Source organism: Falco punctatus (genome assembly GCF_963210335.1).
Source record: "Falco punctatus genome assembly, chromosome: 11".
Taxonomy (NCBI): Eukaryota; Metazoa; Chordata; class Aves; order Falconiformes; family Falconidae; genus Falco; species Falco punctatus.
Window position 1 is genome coordinate 11,098,338 of NC_137591.1, and position 15,116 is coordinate 11,113,453.

Here is a 15,116-nt window from a genome sequence, read left to right on the forward strand (position 1 = left end):
AGTATCAACACCACCACGAAGCACAGGCAAGAAGGGAAAACCTATGTAGATTCTTGCAAATGCCAATATAACACAGGTGAAAGGTGAGAAACTTTTAAAATTAAGGCATAGATTTTTCTAGTTACATTTTCCACCAGCTCCTAGTATGACTTGCATAATAGCCATGGAAATGAACCACTGCCTGGCTAACCTGAAGGTGTTAAGCTGAGTAGATCAATGATCGCAGTAACTTGCCAAGATGAACCTCTGCTCTAAGCGAGCAGGAATGGCTATCACTGGCACTGTAACCAAGTAAACAGAACTACAACAAAGAAAGACCGGATAAAACAGGATCAAGAGCTGCACAGGTGAAAGCAACAAGGACAAAAATAAAAAGTTATTATAGTAGACCTCAGCTCTTACACCGAGCCATGTATCTGTGAATCATCAACCATTCGGTATTTAGAAAGCAGATGGCTGGAAGGTCCCCATATGTGAAAAGCATTATTATCAAGGAGAGCCCAAAGTAACAGTGGAATATAACCTGACACTAAGATTTTTATTTGAACTGTTCTTAAACAGAGAATTATTCACTGACCCATACCAAAAGCCCAAAGATTGAAGGATTCTCAGAGAAAAAAAGTACTAAAAAGGCTTTTGAAAATCGTCAATAACCATTACATCTCCTCTCCAAAAAGAACAGTTCTCAACTGACTTCAAAAATAATCTAATTTTGATACTTAATTGTTACTTAACAGTCTGTTAATCAGCCCCAGTGCTAAACAGCATTTAATTGCATTTAATCACCCTTGTTGTAAAGGAACATTACCCACTACCAGCCTTTAAATAACAAAAATTAATTTAAAACTATATTGATGACAGTGACATTCAAATGGTAGGAGACTGCTCTTCAGTCACTGCAAGTGCTGCCAAAATGAGCACCTAATTAAGAATTTTCACCAAGTGCTGCCCAACATGGAGGGAAAGCAGCAGGCATGCGGGGCAAGCACCTCTCCAGTGCACAGGGAGTACAGATACATGCAACATCCCTCGCCTTTGCTGACAACCTGATTTCCACTCAACAGATGTAATATATGTTACTCTCCATTAGAGGGACAGATGCCTAAAATAGTTCAACTTCACATTTTCTGGTTACTCCTACCAGAGCTGGCCAGCAAGAGCCATCTCCCTCTGAAATACCAGTCTAGATCCAGGGGCTATTGCATTACCACCTGATGAGTAACTGAAATTTGACCAGCTACATCCACACTGCAGCATGTGAACTTCAAAACCAGACCCTCTGATGCCTGTGCTGGCTCAAGTTTTAAGTAAGTACCACTGAGCTCCGATTTCGTAACTGCACGCACACAAAGATCTCTAGCTCCCGTTAGCTTTTGTCTTCAAGAGCTTCACTAGGTGAAGCTTCCTCTTAGTGAAGAAGCTGAAGGTTTCCACTGGGGCTGCTGATGGCCATGCATGTTCCATAGGAGCAGAAAGCAGAGGAAGAGCTAATCCTGAAGTAAAAATACATCAGCCACACTCTCAAATGCTTTAATACAAACTGAGCTTGTCTGGACATTTTTTTTTTTGGTTTACAAACTCTTGTACACCACATTTAATCCTGCTAAAAACAGGCTTGCTTTTACTCACTATCCTTTGGAGAGCCTGTGCTTGGAGACAGACTTCAGCCAGCTTGCTTCTGTGAGAAACTAATGTGGGTTTTACAGTGAACAGAACAGCGTGCAGTACATTAGCACAGGACCACTGTTCTAGGCAGAGCTTTTTAAGTACCCCGCTCTGGGCTGTTCTACTTTTAAGCTGTTTCTCTTGACACCAGACATGCCTGGTGAAGGGTTCCTTTGCTGCACAGTGCAAGTTGCAAATGTACTCAGAAGCTAGCACAAGGTACAACCAGGAATTTGCATGCACACACAGGTAGGTTTCCATTCATCTTCCCTACACAGGGCCTTAAACTACACAAGAACTAGCAAAATCTATACCAACGAGCAACATCAACCCAAATGCTAACTGGCTAGAAGTAAATAATGACTACAAGGCTGTTCCCTTCTGTTAGTCGTTATTAACTTCAACTACAAAGCTGTTAAGTTTATAAATGGTTATACCAACAACAAACTGTTAGAAATTCCTAGTTGATACCTCTCCTTACCTCCACTGAAAAGGATGGCTGTAGCATGGACTAGACGGATTGCTCTGGGCTTGTGAGTTCAGGTAAAATACTAGAGGAGAAGTAACAAGTGCACAGTCAGCACTAAATGGGAATTTAAGATGCTGCAGACCTGGAGCAGATGTAGGAGAGAACATGTGCTGATGAACATCATTTCCTCGGCAGTGGGAGAACAAAGGAGAGGAGATTCTGACAAGGTACCACAGTAGGAAAAAAAAAAAAAATCAGGGTCAATATCACAACTCCTGTGTCAATGAATAAAAATAAAAGATAATTCCAAAATACAAGTTATATCTTCTTAATAAATGCAATAAACTAAGTGGTCAAAAGTCATCCTTTCAATTATCATCCAAACCAAAATGTATTTTCCAGTCAATTTAATATCTATTCAATGTTATTTTTCCACCATGAAAATCTTCCAATCTGGAAATATCCAAATCCTTTTTTGTAATGATTCCCAGGCTTCCTGGAATATGCACCACTGTCAGTCTTTAATGTAAAAGTTTTAATTGAGAAAAAGATAACAAATTGATAATGGCACCAGTAACAGACATGGACCATTTACATCACAGCCTTCTCAATCTGGGAGCCATGGTTCCATGCCACAGCTGTGGCAACAACAGAAACACCCAACTGTGAAAACACGAGTTACATAAACCATTAACTAGAAAACAACATTTAGCTCTGACAATGTTTTAGAACGATAACTAATTAAGCCTGAAAGCAGCACTGCAAAATAGCTTTATTCTCATTTTAGCAATGGGGAAACCGAGGCACAAAGAGGTTAAGTGGCTCGTCCATAGCACATCCATTGTAGCATCAGGATTACAGCTGAGGACACTGATTTCCCGCTCAGTGCTCAGTTTTGTAAACTATATTGCTTTTGCGGGGTTAGCAGCCAACACGCATTGGAATACACACAGAAAATTTCTCAAAGTAGCTGCTTTCCAAAAAGCTGCAGACTTCTACATAAACATAAAAAAAATAAATAGATTCTAACACCTACTTTATTGAACTATACACGATGACACGTCCTTCACTAGAAATAAAGTAAAAGTTAACTTACAAATATTGGTATCATAAAGTGTGCTTATGCATTAGAATACAAACTAGCGCCACCGTATTCCTACAACACTAACTTTCATTTTGATTGAGGAATGAAAAAAGTCTCTATTTACCATATTTAAACATAAAGGTCACCAAAAGGGAAATCTGGGGCTTGCTTCAGTTTAGTATTCAGACTATTCACACCGGAAGTCCTGAAGACAAGCATGTTTGGCATCGTTCCTTGCTTTAAATTTTCTAATGAATCCAAACACTTATCAGTAAGTAACCTTTACATATTGGAAATCCTCCCCACTAGTATTCTCTGCTTAAATATCTGATAAGCTTTATAGTCTGCAGACAGAAAAGGCTAAGCCTGCCTCTTACCATGCTCCTCCATTCACTATGTGAATAGATGTGTTTAAGCTGCTCTACTTATAAACATAGTATTAAATATACAATTTCCTTAATTTTATGTAATAGTAATAACAAATATAATTATGAACGACATAAATAACATTTTCATTAATAGATTTCAAAGCATTTATAAAGGACACAAACATTACAAAGGGATTGCTTGTTTGAATTTCATTTGTAGAAATAAATGTGGCAATGTAAATAAAGATTTTTTTTTGCTTCAAATCTAAAAGTTTTCAATAGCATTCTTAATTTAAAAAGATAATAAGGGTGGCAAAGGTTTCTGGAGATTTGAGCCCCGTGACAGCTTTCTGGCAGGTTATTCAAAGTACTTTTTAAATGTGAAGAGTGATCAAACTAGAAAGAGTTACAAACATTCAGTTTTACAGCCTTAATGAATACTTGGTACCAAACTTAACCACAATGTATTCCATTTAAAAACATTTAAATATTGCTCTTTTTTGGCTATGCTTCATGGTAAATGCTCCACAAAAGTAAAATGTTAAAGCTTCCAAATGAAATTTCATGTACAGCCAAATAATCATGACAGATAAAGTTCTAACAAATAAAAGCAGTATCTATTGGCCACAGAAAATTCTGGCTTGTTTTTCGTCATCATTTCAATTTGAAATGTTTAAGAGCAATTTATATTTTTCACAGCAGTCCTTACTGGATCCGCAGGGACGGGGCTCCAAGCCTCTGTTTCCTCCGTTTCATCATTGTGCTGATAGACTACGATTCTTCCCAGCATAAGAGGCTTAGAGCCGAGAAGGAGAGCCCACCGTTATCACTCCAACGCAGAGCACAGAACAATCAGCGCAATTCCAAGCTCCTCATATACCCCCAGTGTCAGAGAGACCTCAGGAGTTCAGTAATGGTCCAGATTAATCACACGGATCACGTCAAAAACCTAATTATTTAAAAAAAAATAAAAAATCTTCCACAAGTCTATTCATAGCATCCAGAAAAAGGAAATGAAGCCCACCAGTACGAGACAAAGGTGCAGAGAAGTCCAAGACACAACCTAGCCATCTGACCTGTCACACAGCCAGCGGTACAGTCCTGACACCGGCTGAGCCCGCAGCAAATCGGCCACAAACTTCTCCCAGGCTACAAGGAGCAGGAACAGTCACTCTCACCAAATCAAAAGGAAAGCCTCAAGCCAACGGGAGCAATGGCACACTTGAAAGGATTCTGGCAGAAATCTCACATAGCAGCTTGAAAACTCACACTGCGATAGGAATAGAGTCACCGCTCCCACCCAAAGCCCTTGCAGAGTCATCAGCGGTGCCGAGCAGCTGTTCTCCACCGGCGGGGGCACACACCAACCATCCCTTGTTCAGAAATCAATCCTCTTCAGAACACGCACAACTTTAATCTTAAAACATCTTCCTGCGACTCCCAAGCTGTGTTTCAGCTACAAACTTGATGGATTCTAGCACTGAAAACAGAGCAAGAGCAATCTCAGCAGCCTGGGGAGCCAAATGCTGGGGGGGGGGGGAGCAGGTATCGAGCAGGGGGAGTGTATGTAGTGCGGGGCACAGTCTGAACACCTTCATTAGCAAATGGCTGCATTTCTGTATGCAAATGGCATTTTCAACAAGCTCAAAATTAATTTCATGCTATTAACAAAACTGCCCCAAAATGAGGGCCAACACTTTTTAAGTGTGTATTTGTAAGAAAGTAGTTTTCCCCAAAAAAAATCCAAATACATATCTCTGATAGACTTTAAAAGTGTTAAAGACTGTATTTAGGCAGGTAAAGACTGATCTTCCCAAGTACTCAGCAACCAAGTCAAATTTCAGATTACAACTCCTACCTTCAGAGGTTCCCGTGACTCAAATCACAGCAGAAGTGCCCCACACTACAAGGTCACCATCTCTCTACCATGTCCCATCAGGAGAACAAACCGCCAGCCTCAGAAGTAAGGGCCAGGGTGCTAAGGGTGGCTGTTCCTTAAACGACCAGAGCCCCTGCCCCCCCACGTCGTGCCTTCGGGGTGAGAAAGCACAGCACGCAACAAAAGGTACAAAATCGGTATGTTATGTATAATTTTATTATACCTATTAAATGAGAACCTGGATTAAGTAGTGGAAACTTGATAATAAAAAACGCAGGAAAGACTTTTCTCACTTTTAAATCCTTGATGAAAACCTCCATAAATTCTTTGTCTCTGAGATTACAATATATGTATAACACTAAAATTCCCCTTATTCACTATAATACTACTTTTATAGAAACAATGCTTTCAAATTATTTTTAAAGCCAAATACATGAATAGCAACACTCCTACAGAGCCCTGCAGGAATAATTCAGCACGTTCCACCTCCAGAGCCAGCCCCACATATCAGCTTAAGAGCACTGGGTTATTTTTGATCTACTGCTTGTGAGCTGCTTCTACGCAGCTCAGAGAAGGATGGAGTGGTTAGAAAATACCACCTCTTTCTCTATAAAAAGTATCACACGCAGAAAGCATTGAATGGAGGCATTATTTCTTACTGTATTTCCAGATCCAAGACAGAACAAGAGTTCAAAAGTAGCAAAACTCCCTACTCCTTTTCAGAACCATGGTTTGTTTTTTTTTTACTCTATTTCCAGCACTTTGGCTTCTCCACGCTTGAGGCACCACACTTGCTCCTGGCAGGGAAACGGCATCGATCGATCCCCAGCAGAAACGCTTACCCGCCAAGATGAAGAGAAACAGAATGATATACTCCATTTCTCTGCAGATACAGAGGAAATTCCCACAGCACCCGAGCATGGCAAGATAAAGACATAAACCAGCACTAAAGGCCAGGCGTTTTTTTCCCTGCCATCAAACTTGTTGTTTCCAAGGTCGAAGCATTGAAAAGAATACAAGTAGAAACCGATATAAACTGGTATACAGCATATTCTTCCCAAAGAAATTCCTTGGGGTGTTTGTATGTTATTTTACCGTCAGGAAGCTGAGGGTAAATTTAACAAATTATGATGAAGACTTGTTTAATGAAACACCCTATCAAATGTCTAGGGCTGTAGAAACTAAGAAGCTTTGGAGATTTAGAAGTAGAACGGGCAAGCAGAGAAGGAGGGAGAGAAAAAGAGAAACCAATCTCCACAGTGGACATAAATTGCTTTAAAAAGAGATTAGAAGGAATAGACCACCATAAAAGCCTTACACATATCTTTAGCAAACACTATTATGTTGCTTACCACATTTCATAAAGATAGACATAAAAACTTGACATAAATACTATTTCTTATCAGCACCTATCACCATCAAAACAGCAGACTACAATATTTGATTTATTTAAATGTGTATTTTTACTGGATACTCTGAATTACCATTATTTTTCATGTTTCTTATGCCTCCATGTTCTTTTTCTGTTCATACACAGACTTTAAAACTGTATTTGATAGAGATGATTGATAGCAGGAAAGAATTAACAAAAGTAACTTGCATCTGAAATTAAAAACTAGTTTTTCAAATTTAGTTTGCTGAAAAAAAATACTCTTTTCAACTTCAGATATAATGCAGGAAATCAATATTCTCTTTTTAGAAAATTTTACATTTTTTAGATAGTACAAAAATTACAGCAACCCAAGTTAGTAACCCTGCCTAAAAAACCACAAGGATTTCCAATATAAACCCACATTTTTATAAAAAATCTGAACGGGTCAATGAAGTTCATGTTATAAACAAATGGGGTACTGAACAACAAAAAAAAATAGCTCAAATACAGCCCCAACTCGATTTAGTGACTGCTGATTTGCCAAGGAGGCAATCAGAAGAAATAGCGAGCTCCACGATGAACGTTGCGCATCCTGCAGCCACAATGCAAATCTGCAGTCCACAGCCTGCTCTTTTGGATGCCAAGTTTCTGTTACACACATGAACACACACAAGTGCTTCATCACAAGCCTGGTCTTGCCACGCAGCCCGCACCTTTGTCAAGTCTGGAACACCTCTAGTGCACTTCACACACAGGTGCACATCAAAAACCATTTGAAAGCTGAAGCCAACAATACAAAAACAAATCTCTGTACATGCTGTAGCACCAAAAGAACAGAAGAGGGTAGTGGCTGAAAATAATTAAACCACTTCCACTAATAGCATGGAGATCAAAGTTTGGGTCTATCACTTCACATTCGCTACTTGAAATTAAAGAAAATATTAATGAATAGTAATTATTTTTTGTGAAGAAAGCATGGAAAAACATAACCCATACATTTATATGCATAATTTATTAAAGGAAAACTTTGAACCCTGATTATTGAACCACACCAGAGACAGAACATAACTACTTGTTCCTGTACTCATACTTGTATTATTCATCTCTTAGCAGCCTACAACTGAGTGTAATTTCCTTTAGTGTATTAAACATAACCCCTCTACAGAAACACAAACACTTTAAGCACATTAACAACAAAACGGTATCTAAATAATCAGGCATTCCTCTTCATGTCACCCTGCACACAATTCCCCTATTTGTTTTACATGCCTGCTCACTCTGTACTGATTATTTCAAGATCAGACTGCAAGACCTCCGAGGGCAAAGCCATCGTTTACAGTGTGCTTGTGCTCCCTTCTGCTAATATGGAAGCAGAGTCACTAATAAACAGACTTCACAGGCTCCATCCTACCACTCATTCTCCTCAGCTTCTACCCAAGACCTTCTTTAGGTGATAAAATCCCTCATGCTCTCCTGCCAGAAATACCGAGACATCCAGCTCCACTCCTTTTCATTAATACAAACAAGCATAGCAACTGTTGCTGTCCATGCCTACAATCAGTTCCTGCGGAAAAACAGAGACTACTAATGCTGACCCAGGCAAATACGAAGCAATGAGAGTCAGATAAAAGAAAAAGTTAGAAGCATTATCAAGAAGAGCTCTCCCTTCTCCGTTCAGCAATGACAAATATCCTAGCTAATCCACAGACTAAAACTCTCTTAACCCAATCAACCACACAGCAATCACCTAGCAAGCAGCAACAATCAAGTCTTCCGTTCCACTTCTGGCTGGCTGGAAAATAATTACTTCCTCCCCAAATACAATCTTTTTACAGTAGTAAATGCACCCCAGCCTCCAGACCAGCACACAGAAAAATGCTGGGTGGCTCTGTACTGGATACTGTGTAATACAATTGCTACTGAACTGCTACAAAGGCTGGAGTTTGTGCAGAAAATGGATGCACCTCTTGAGGGTTTCTGGCTCCAAGCCAGATATTTCATCCTTCTGTCAATTCCTGCTTCTGCTCCTGTCGGTGAACAAAAGTCAATGAATGACAGTCAATGAATCAGGACCTAGGTACATCCATAACTATCCTTACTCATTAGCTACAGCACAACAACGGCTTTTCAGAATAAATTTTATTTCCAGAATTTATTTTTGCTTATGGCGTTCACTGTTAAGACAATTCAAGCAGAGGAAAAGCCTCAAGAACTGAGAACTATCTACAGTGTATATTTAAGCGCATGTGGTTAGGCTACCCTTTTTGACAGAATGAACAGATTTATCCATATTACATGTATATTTTTAACATACATATATATGCACACACACATAATTATTCCCTTTCTTGACATAAATTTCTGTAATTCCTGCTTCAAAGACTAAGAGTGGATTTTGTTAAAATTAAGTAAGCACTCTGATACTGGGATATGCAAATCATGTACATCAGCTCCACAAGACCCTTCTCAGTGAGCCTATACACTTAACAGTACGGCATCAACACAAATATACATGAGCCACAATGCACTCCTGACTTCTTAAACAGTTACACCTTTCAAACAGAAAGAAATTATTTGGCAGAATTGACTACAGAATCTGTAATTCCAGAAACTGCAATCGAATAATCAACATGATAACACAGGCAACTAACTGAAGACACTTCAATTCTTGATAGATTTTCAGTGTCACTAACAGCTACAACCTTGTGCTTAAAATTTATGGCCTGGATCTTCTTGACACAGCTTGCTAAAGTTCTTCACATCATGATGGCTTAAAAGGCACTCAGTTGTGGAAAACTTAAGCGAAGTAATGAAAACTGAAGGTGTTAAGTCAATATAGAAATAAAACATTCAGTCATTTGCTTTAGTTACTACTAAATAAAACACTACACAATTGAAGCACTTCATTTGTATCTCAGACATCTCAAATGTAAATGTGCGAGTAGTTTTGTGTCATACCCACCTCCATGCTTGAACGAGGGAAGGGAATATCTCTGGCATCCTCAATTCCAATTCCAAAAGTTTTGTACAAAAGTATCTTAAGTGACATTAAACAAAAAACTTACTGGTAACTCACTGCCCCACCATTTGCTCAAAGAACCATCACAATCTTCAAATCATGAGCACCACCTTTCTTAAAAATGTATCAAATATAGTTAAGCTAACCTCTAAGGCATACTGGTTTAAAAAAAAAAAATAAAATCAGCCAGTGTTTCATGTTCTTTAAATAACTCCCTGACTGGTTTACCATTGTCATATGAGCTAAACAAAAAGGTCTGGTCATGCCCCATTTTTAAAAAAAGGCCTTTTGATCTGTTGCATTGTTCAACCCTGAATCACTGGCGCTACACAGCATTTTCCAAACACTGTTTCTTATACAAAGAGGATAGCTTACATTGAAAGACTGAAAATCATTTCTCATTAGAGCCAGAAACCTGAGGAAGAAAGGTTATATGCTTTTGTGAGCCTCATGTCTGTAGTCTACAAGCTTTGGGAAACAATTTTAAATCAAAACGCGATAGCAGCCAGTACAAAAGCTTTCTCTTTTATATAATGCAATCAATAATGCAATTTCTCCACCATAAATCTGCAGGCATAGCAGAAGCTAAACTGTCCTATCACTGAAACACAATTTAGTTCAATAAAATTCCTTAAACATTATAATGTATTTTTAAAAAGTTGTTCTTTGTTTAAACCCCATTTTTAAAAGCCTACTTTTCCTGACATTTGCTACTTGGTCAAAATATCTCTATTACACTGACTGCTCCACAACTACCTGGACCTGCGTGGCCCAGGGGCTGTGTGCTCAGAGTTCTGTCAACAGACTGTTCGAAAAGCAGCGGATCAAAGTTGTCCATAGCACACAAACGATCAGTGACTTCTATGGAGTCACTTCAGTGATGTCAGTGCAAGTAACACTCAATACCACAGCTACTTCCATACCAGGATCAGCTCAAGCTGATAATTAGAAGTAAGCTTACACTACCACTACTTTTCCTACTACACTTAAGAAAATGAATAGAGGCTTCAGTCTCAGAGAAATACAAGCTAGCCGTTTCCAAGTGCATGACAGTTTCTTGAAACTGCTAACAGCAAACAGAGTATATGCCCTTTTAAATTATTTCCACAACTGAAGAGCTATATAAGCTCAAAACAAACCAAGTGACGAACAAAGAATAATTATACTTACAAGCTTCCTCTTCTGGGGAGGCTGAGCTCCTTCTGGAAAAAAAAAATGAAAAGCTTGAGTGAATTTTACTTGTTATTATTTATTTATTAATAAATGACTGAGGCAAAATTAATAAGAATCTGGCCATTTCAGACACTCAGTGTGTAACTGCTGCAGTGCACAGAAGAGGTGAGTCTGCAGGGATGCATGGAGCAGCAGCGTGGGGTACCAAAGTTACTCACCTTGCCTGCATGACATTGCCTTAGCAGGCACTAAAATACAAGCGCTCAACAGAGCAAATGTAACTGAAGTTCAGGCCTAAACACAGATACGGCAGTAATTAATTCCGTCCTACGTACCCCACCAGCAGCCCATCCAAACCACTTCCAGAAGTGTGGTACACAACATGCCTAGCACCTGCTGCATGGATGTCCCCACATTCTCACCAAAAGGAAAAATTCATGCGACAGAACGCATCTTGCTTTGCTGGTTTTTTTGTAAAGCGTACACATCACTTGTGTTACATGTTACCACAAAAAATCCAAGGCCAATGACATGCAGCTCCCACTTACGAGCGGTACTTCGCACCCAAGCAGCAGAAGCAAAGGAAGCCCTGGAATTCTGAGGGGGTGATTTAAGTAAACAGGCCGCGAGCATCCCCAGGGCAGCGGCGGTCACAGCCCCGGGAGCCAGCCAGCCGCCGCCTCGTTTATCAGCGCCCGGCCCCGCACACCGCCGCTGCCCCCTCCCGCGGTGGCCGGGCCCTGCGCTGCCGCAGGCCACCGCTGGGGGGAGCCGGCTCCCGGCGCCGGGAGCGGGGCGCGGAGGGGGGAGGAGCCCTGCCAGGGGCGGGGCGGGGCGGGGCCGAAGCCAGGCGCCTTCCCCTCTGCCCGCCACAACGCCCCGGGCAGCAGCAGTGCATCGGTTCCTGCCTTTCGGAACGCTGATCTACCTGCTGTTCCCCACTAGGGAAAAAAAAAAAAAAATCAGCCTTTTCACTGAATGCTGAAAAAAGTCAATAGAAAAACAACCCAAATCCGTCAAAAGGGGTAACCTCCTTTCCACATGTGTGTAACTAGTGGCTTTCATGATAAACAGTGTTACTGACAAACATGGCTCCTGTGTTAAGGTACACATAGACACAACTTGGCAAAGTTTTTTAAAAATACCAAAAAGTTACAGCTACTAGAACTAAAAAAAAAAATTAAAAAATCATTAACTCTTAAACATGCTGTTATTATTTTCAAGTACGAGTACTCCACAATTGCAAATTTCATTACAGCTTTTAACAGTGCTGAGCAAATTTCATGTGTGAATTATCACAAGGCTGACAGCTTACAGCATCAAGAAATAAATTCCTGTCATCAGACAAACTTGTCAAGATCTAATCAAAACATTTCAAGTATGTAAGATAATAAATCATTAGCATCTATAACAGGTTGTGTGGTTTATATTCTAAAAAGGTACTTCTTCCAGTCACATTTGTTAGAATTGGTTCCCAACCTTGAAGTCTATGTAGTAACAACTGCTTTTTGCCACTGCAAATGGATAAATACGTAAGATATTGTTATTAGATATTATGTATTATACTGTTGGTGTATATAGCGTATGACATATGTATGCATATATCTCTCTTACATCATATGAACAGATGCATTTAATTTATCCTCTTTAAAGAATACCAGGTGTAACAAAAGTGCTTAGCAGAGAGCACTTTTTCTACTCAAATGACACATTTCCATTTATTCCAACACATGCAGACCCAGAAATCTTCAGAATGAATGTATAAAGCCCCGGAATTTCATGGTACTGGCTGAAAAAGGAAAACACTGACCTTTAAATCTCTTCATCTACCTTCTAATTTTTGAGCTTTTAGGGTTCGTTTTTACAAGCTTTGCTCTAGTCGTTAGAGCTGAAAAGGCACTTAAAGGGAGAACACATCCTTGCAGCAGCACAGCTCTGGTAATGGTCACTTACAGGCGTACACCATGGGAATCATGGTCCATTAACAAATGGACAAACCTCTTCTTTTCCTTTACTGTACACTTGGTTTACTCACACAAAATCGCCTTTAATACTTCCTATAATGTAGCTAATTCAGGATTAAATACATGCAAGATTAAAGGAAGGACTGACTTGGGCTTTGCTCCTGAAACCATCCCTTGAAATCTGTGATCAACTGACTTTGGAAAAAAGTACTGGCAGATGACATCTCAATGCAATTGAAATATTATTCTATCCATGTAGCAATTGCTTTCATTCTGCACCTCCACCTTGACAAACACAGTGCAGCCGTGGAATCAATAGGCAGTAGTTCAAATCTAATACCTCTGTGGTCTTGACAACAAAGAGCACAATCAAAGCAATCAATTTTTATACCTGTTGTTCCACTACACCTCATTGCGTGTTAGTCTTAAAATCCCCTTCAAAAACTCTACCAGCTGCACATCAAGCCATGCCCCAACTCCCACAGCACTTTTCCTGTCCTCTGGAGAAAAGAGAAGCCTTTTCGTTCCTTTCTGCTTCTCCAAAGCAGGGCTGGTAACAACACTTCTTACAGCTCTCCAAACCAGACCATGAATGGTGGGGCCAATGCAAAAGCATCACAGCTGGAAGTTACACAACTGTGAGCAGCGTACTTATGAGTTTTGCTTCTCCTGAATCACCACTGAGTCAGTGTCTAAAAAAGTTACATCCCAGGGAAGAAAAAGGAAGAAGATGCCTGGACATGGAAGCAAGGAGAGAGCACATTTCAGGTCACCTATTTGAGGATGTCCACTGTCAGGAGGAACATCAAGGATCCCCAGGGGATGGAACAGACAATGAAATGCCTACCAGAGATAGGCATGTGCTCGCAGGGTGGAGACTCAGCTGGGTCTTGGGATGGCTTAACACTTTAATGTGTGCAATGGGACCCAACTGAGAGTTTACCTCTAAAAAAGATAGAGTTGTTTCAAACATATGAAGTAGCATGACAAAACCACTGATTAAATAATTATGCAAAGCATAAAAGCCCAACGGTACCCTATAAAGGTGAAACTCTACTCAGAATCAGTTTTATACTACAGATTAAACGTTTTAGATAGTAAACAATGAGGGAGGTGGTGTGATTTGACTGGTTGCCATCCACCCCACAAAGGAGTTTGGCATCACATGTCCATGTATCCTGAAAAAATAAAATCACATTTTAATAAGATAACTAATAAAAGAGTGCTGAGCTGTGACTACTTGGTCTGAAACGCTATTTATAGGGTGCAGCCGTAATCCTTTCAGTAAATACACTAGTATATCCTAAAGGACATTTTTCATTTAAGATCACCCCTTCTGATGAAAATGACACATGGACATGCACAATTTCAAACTGCCTCTTCTGACAGCACATCTGCCTCCCTGAGCTCTTGTGCTGCTAGTACCTATATATTTTACCATTATTACTTCAGCCAGCCTCCACATCACCTGCTCTCTAGGTCAACAATATAACCCTTAAAATAGAGGCTTATATTTATACTTGATTTATACAAAGTGATAAGTAGCATAAGAATATTTTAAAAGATTGTTGCACATTATTCACACAGAACTTTCAGAAAGCAGTTATTTGTTTCCACTGCTTTCACAGATGTTAAAAAAATAAGAAGTGTATTAAATCTTGCAGTACCCAAATGACAGGAACAGACTGTTCTGAAAGTTAATTTTTTGTATCAGTTCCATATTTCAAGGCATAATTTTTAAACGTGTAACAAAAGCAGCAGCAGATTTTCAGACAACCAGTTAAAAATGAACCTTGTGAAAGAAATTCAGCATCATGGAATTTCTAAAAAGCTGGTTCAAATACCCTCCTTCAAAAGAGTTCCTTATATTTGTTTCCTTTTATCCTAAGTTCATCATCTCAGATCATGCAGATATAAAATTAGTTGGACACCGTAACATGCTACGGTTCAGGTTTCACAATAGGACTCAATCCTCACTGGACCCATCATTTTTGAGGCAGCTCGGAAGCTAGAACAGAAAATATACTGGCCATTTTAAGCATCACTTTTCTGTTTAAATAATATATTGTTTAGTGCATAGATACTGAAAATTTATTCTATTGTGATCTTTTGTATACAGAAAC

The 15,116-nt window shown here is 39.6% G+C and overlaps 1 protein-coding gene across 14 annotated transcripts in view; it reads right to left on the minus strand.

Annotated features, from left to right (window-relative positions):
* Positions 1-15,116, minus strand: part of MAST2 (microtubule associated serine/threonine kinase 2) — a 194,264-nt gene that overhangs the window by 100,282 nt on the left and 78,866 nt on the right. For 7 of the 14 annotated variants that reach the window (XM_080406092.1, XM_080406088.1, XM_080406082.1 and 4 more), the window contains 2 exons: positions 11,027-11,058; positions 2,147-2,353 (listed from right to left, as the gene is read on the minus strand). In XM_080406092.1, coding sequence (XP_080262218.1) covers positions 2,147-2,353; positions 11,027-11,058 — 239 coding nt within the window. Of the gene's footprint in view, positions 1-2,146; positions 2,354-3,170; positions 3,204-4,295; positions 4,536-11,026; positions 11,059-15,116 lie in introns of those variants that run through there. The other 7 variants (XM_080406093.1, XM_080406090.1, XM_080406095.1 and 4 more) reach the window with 3 other exon arrangements.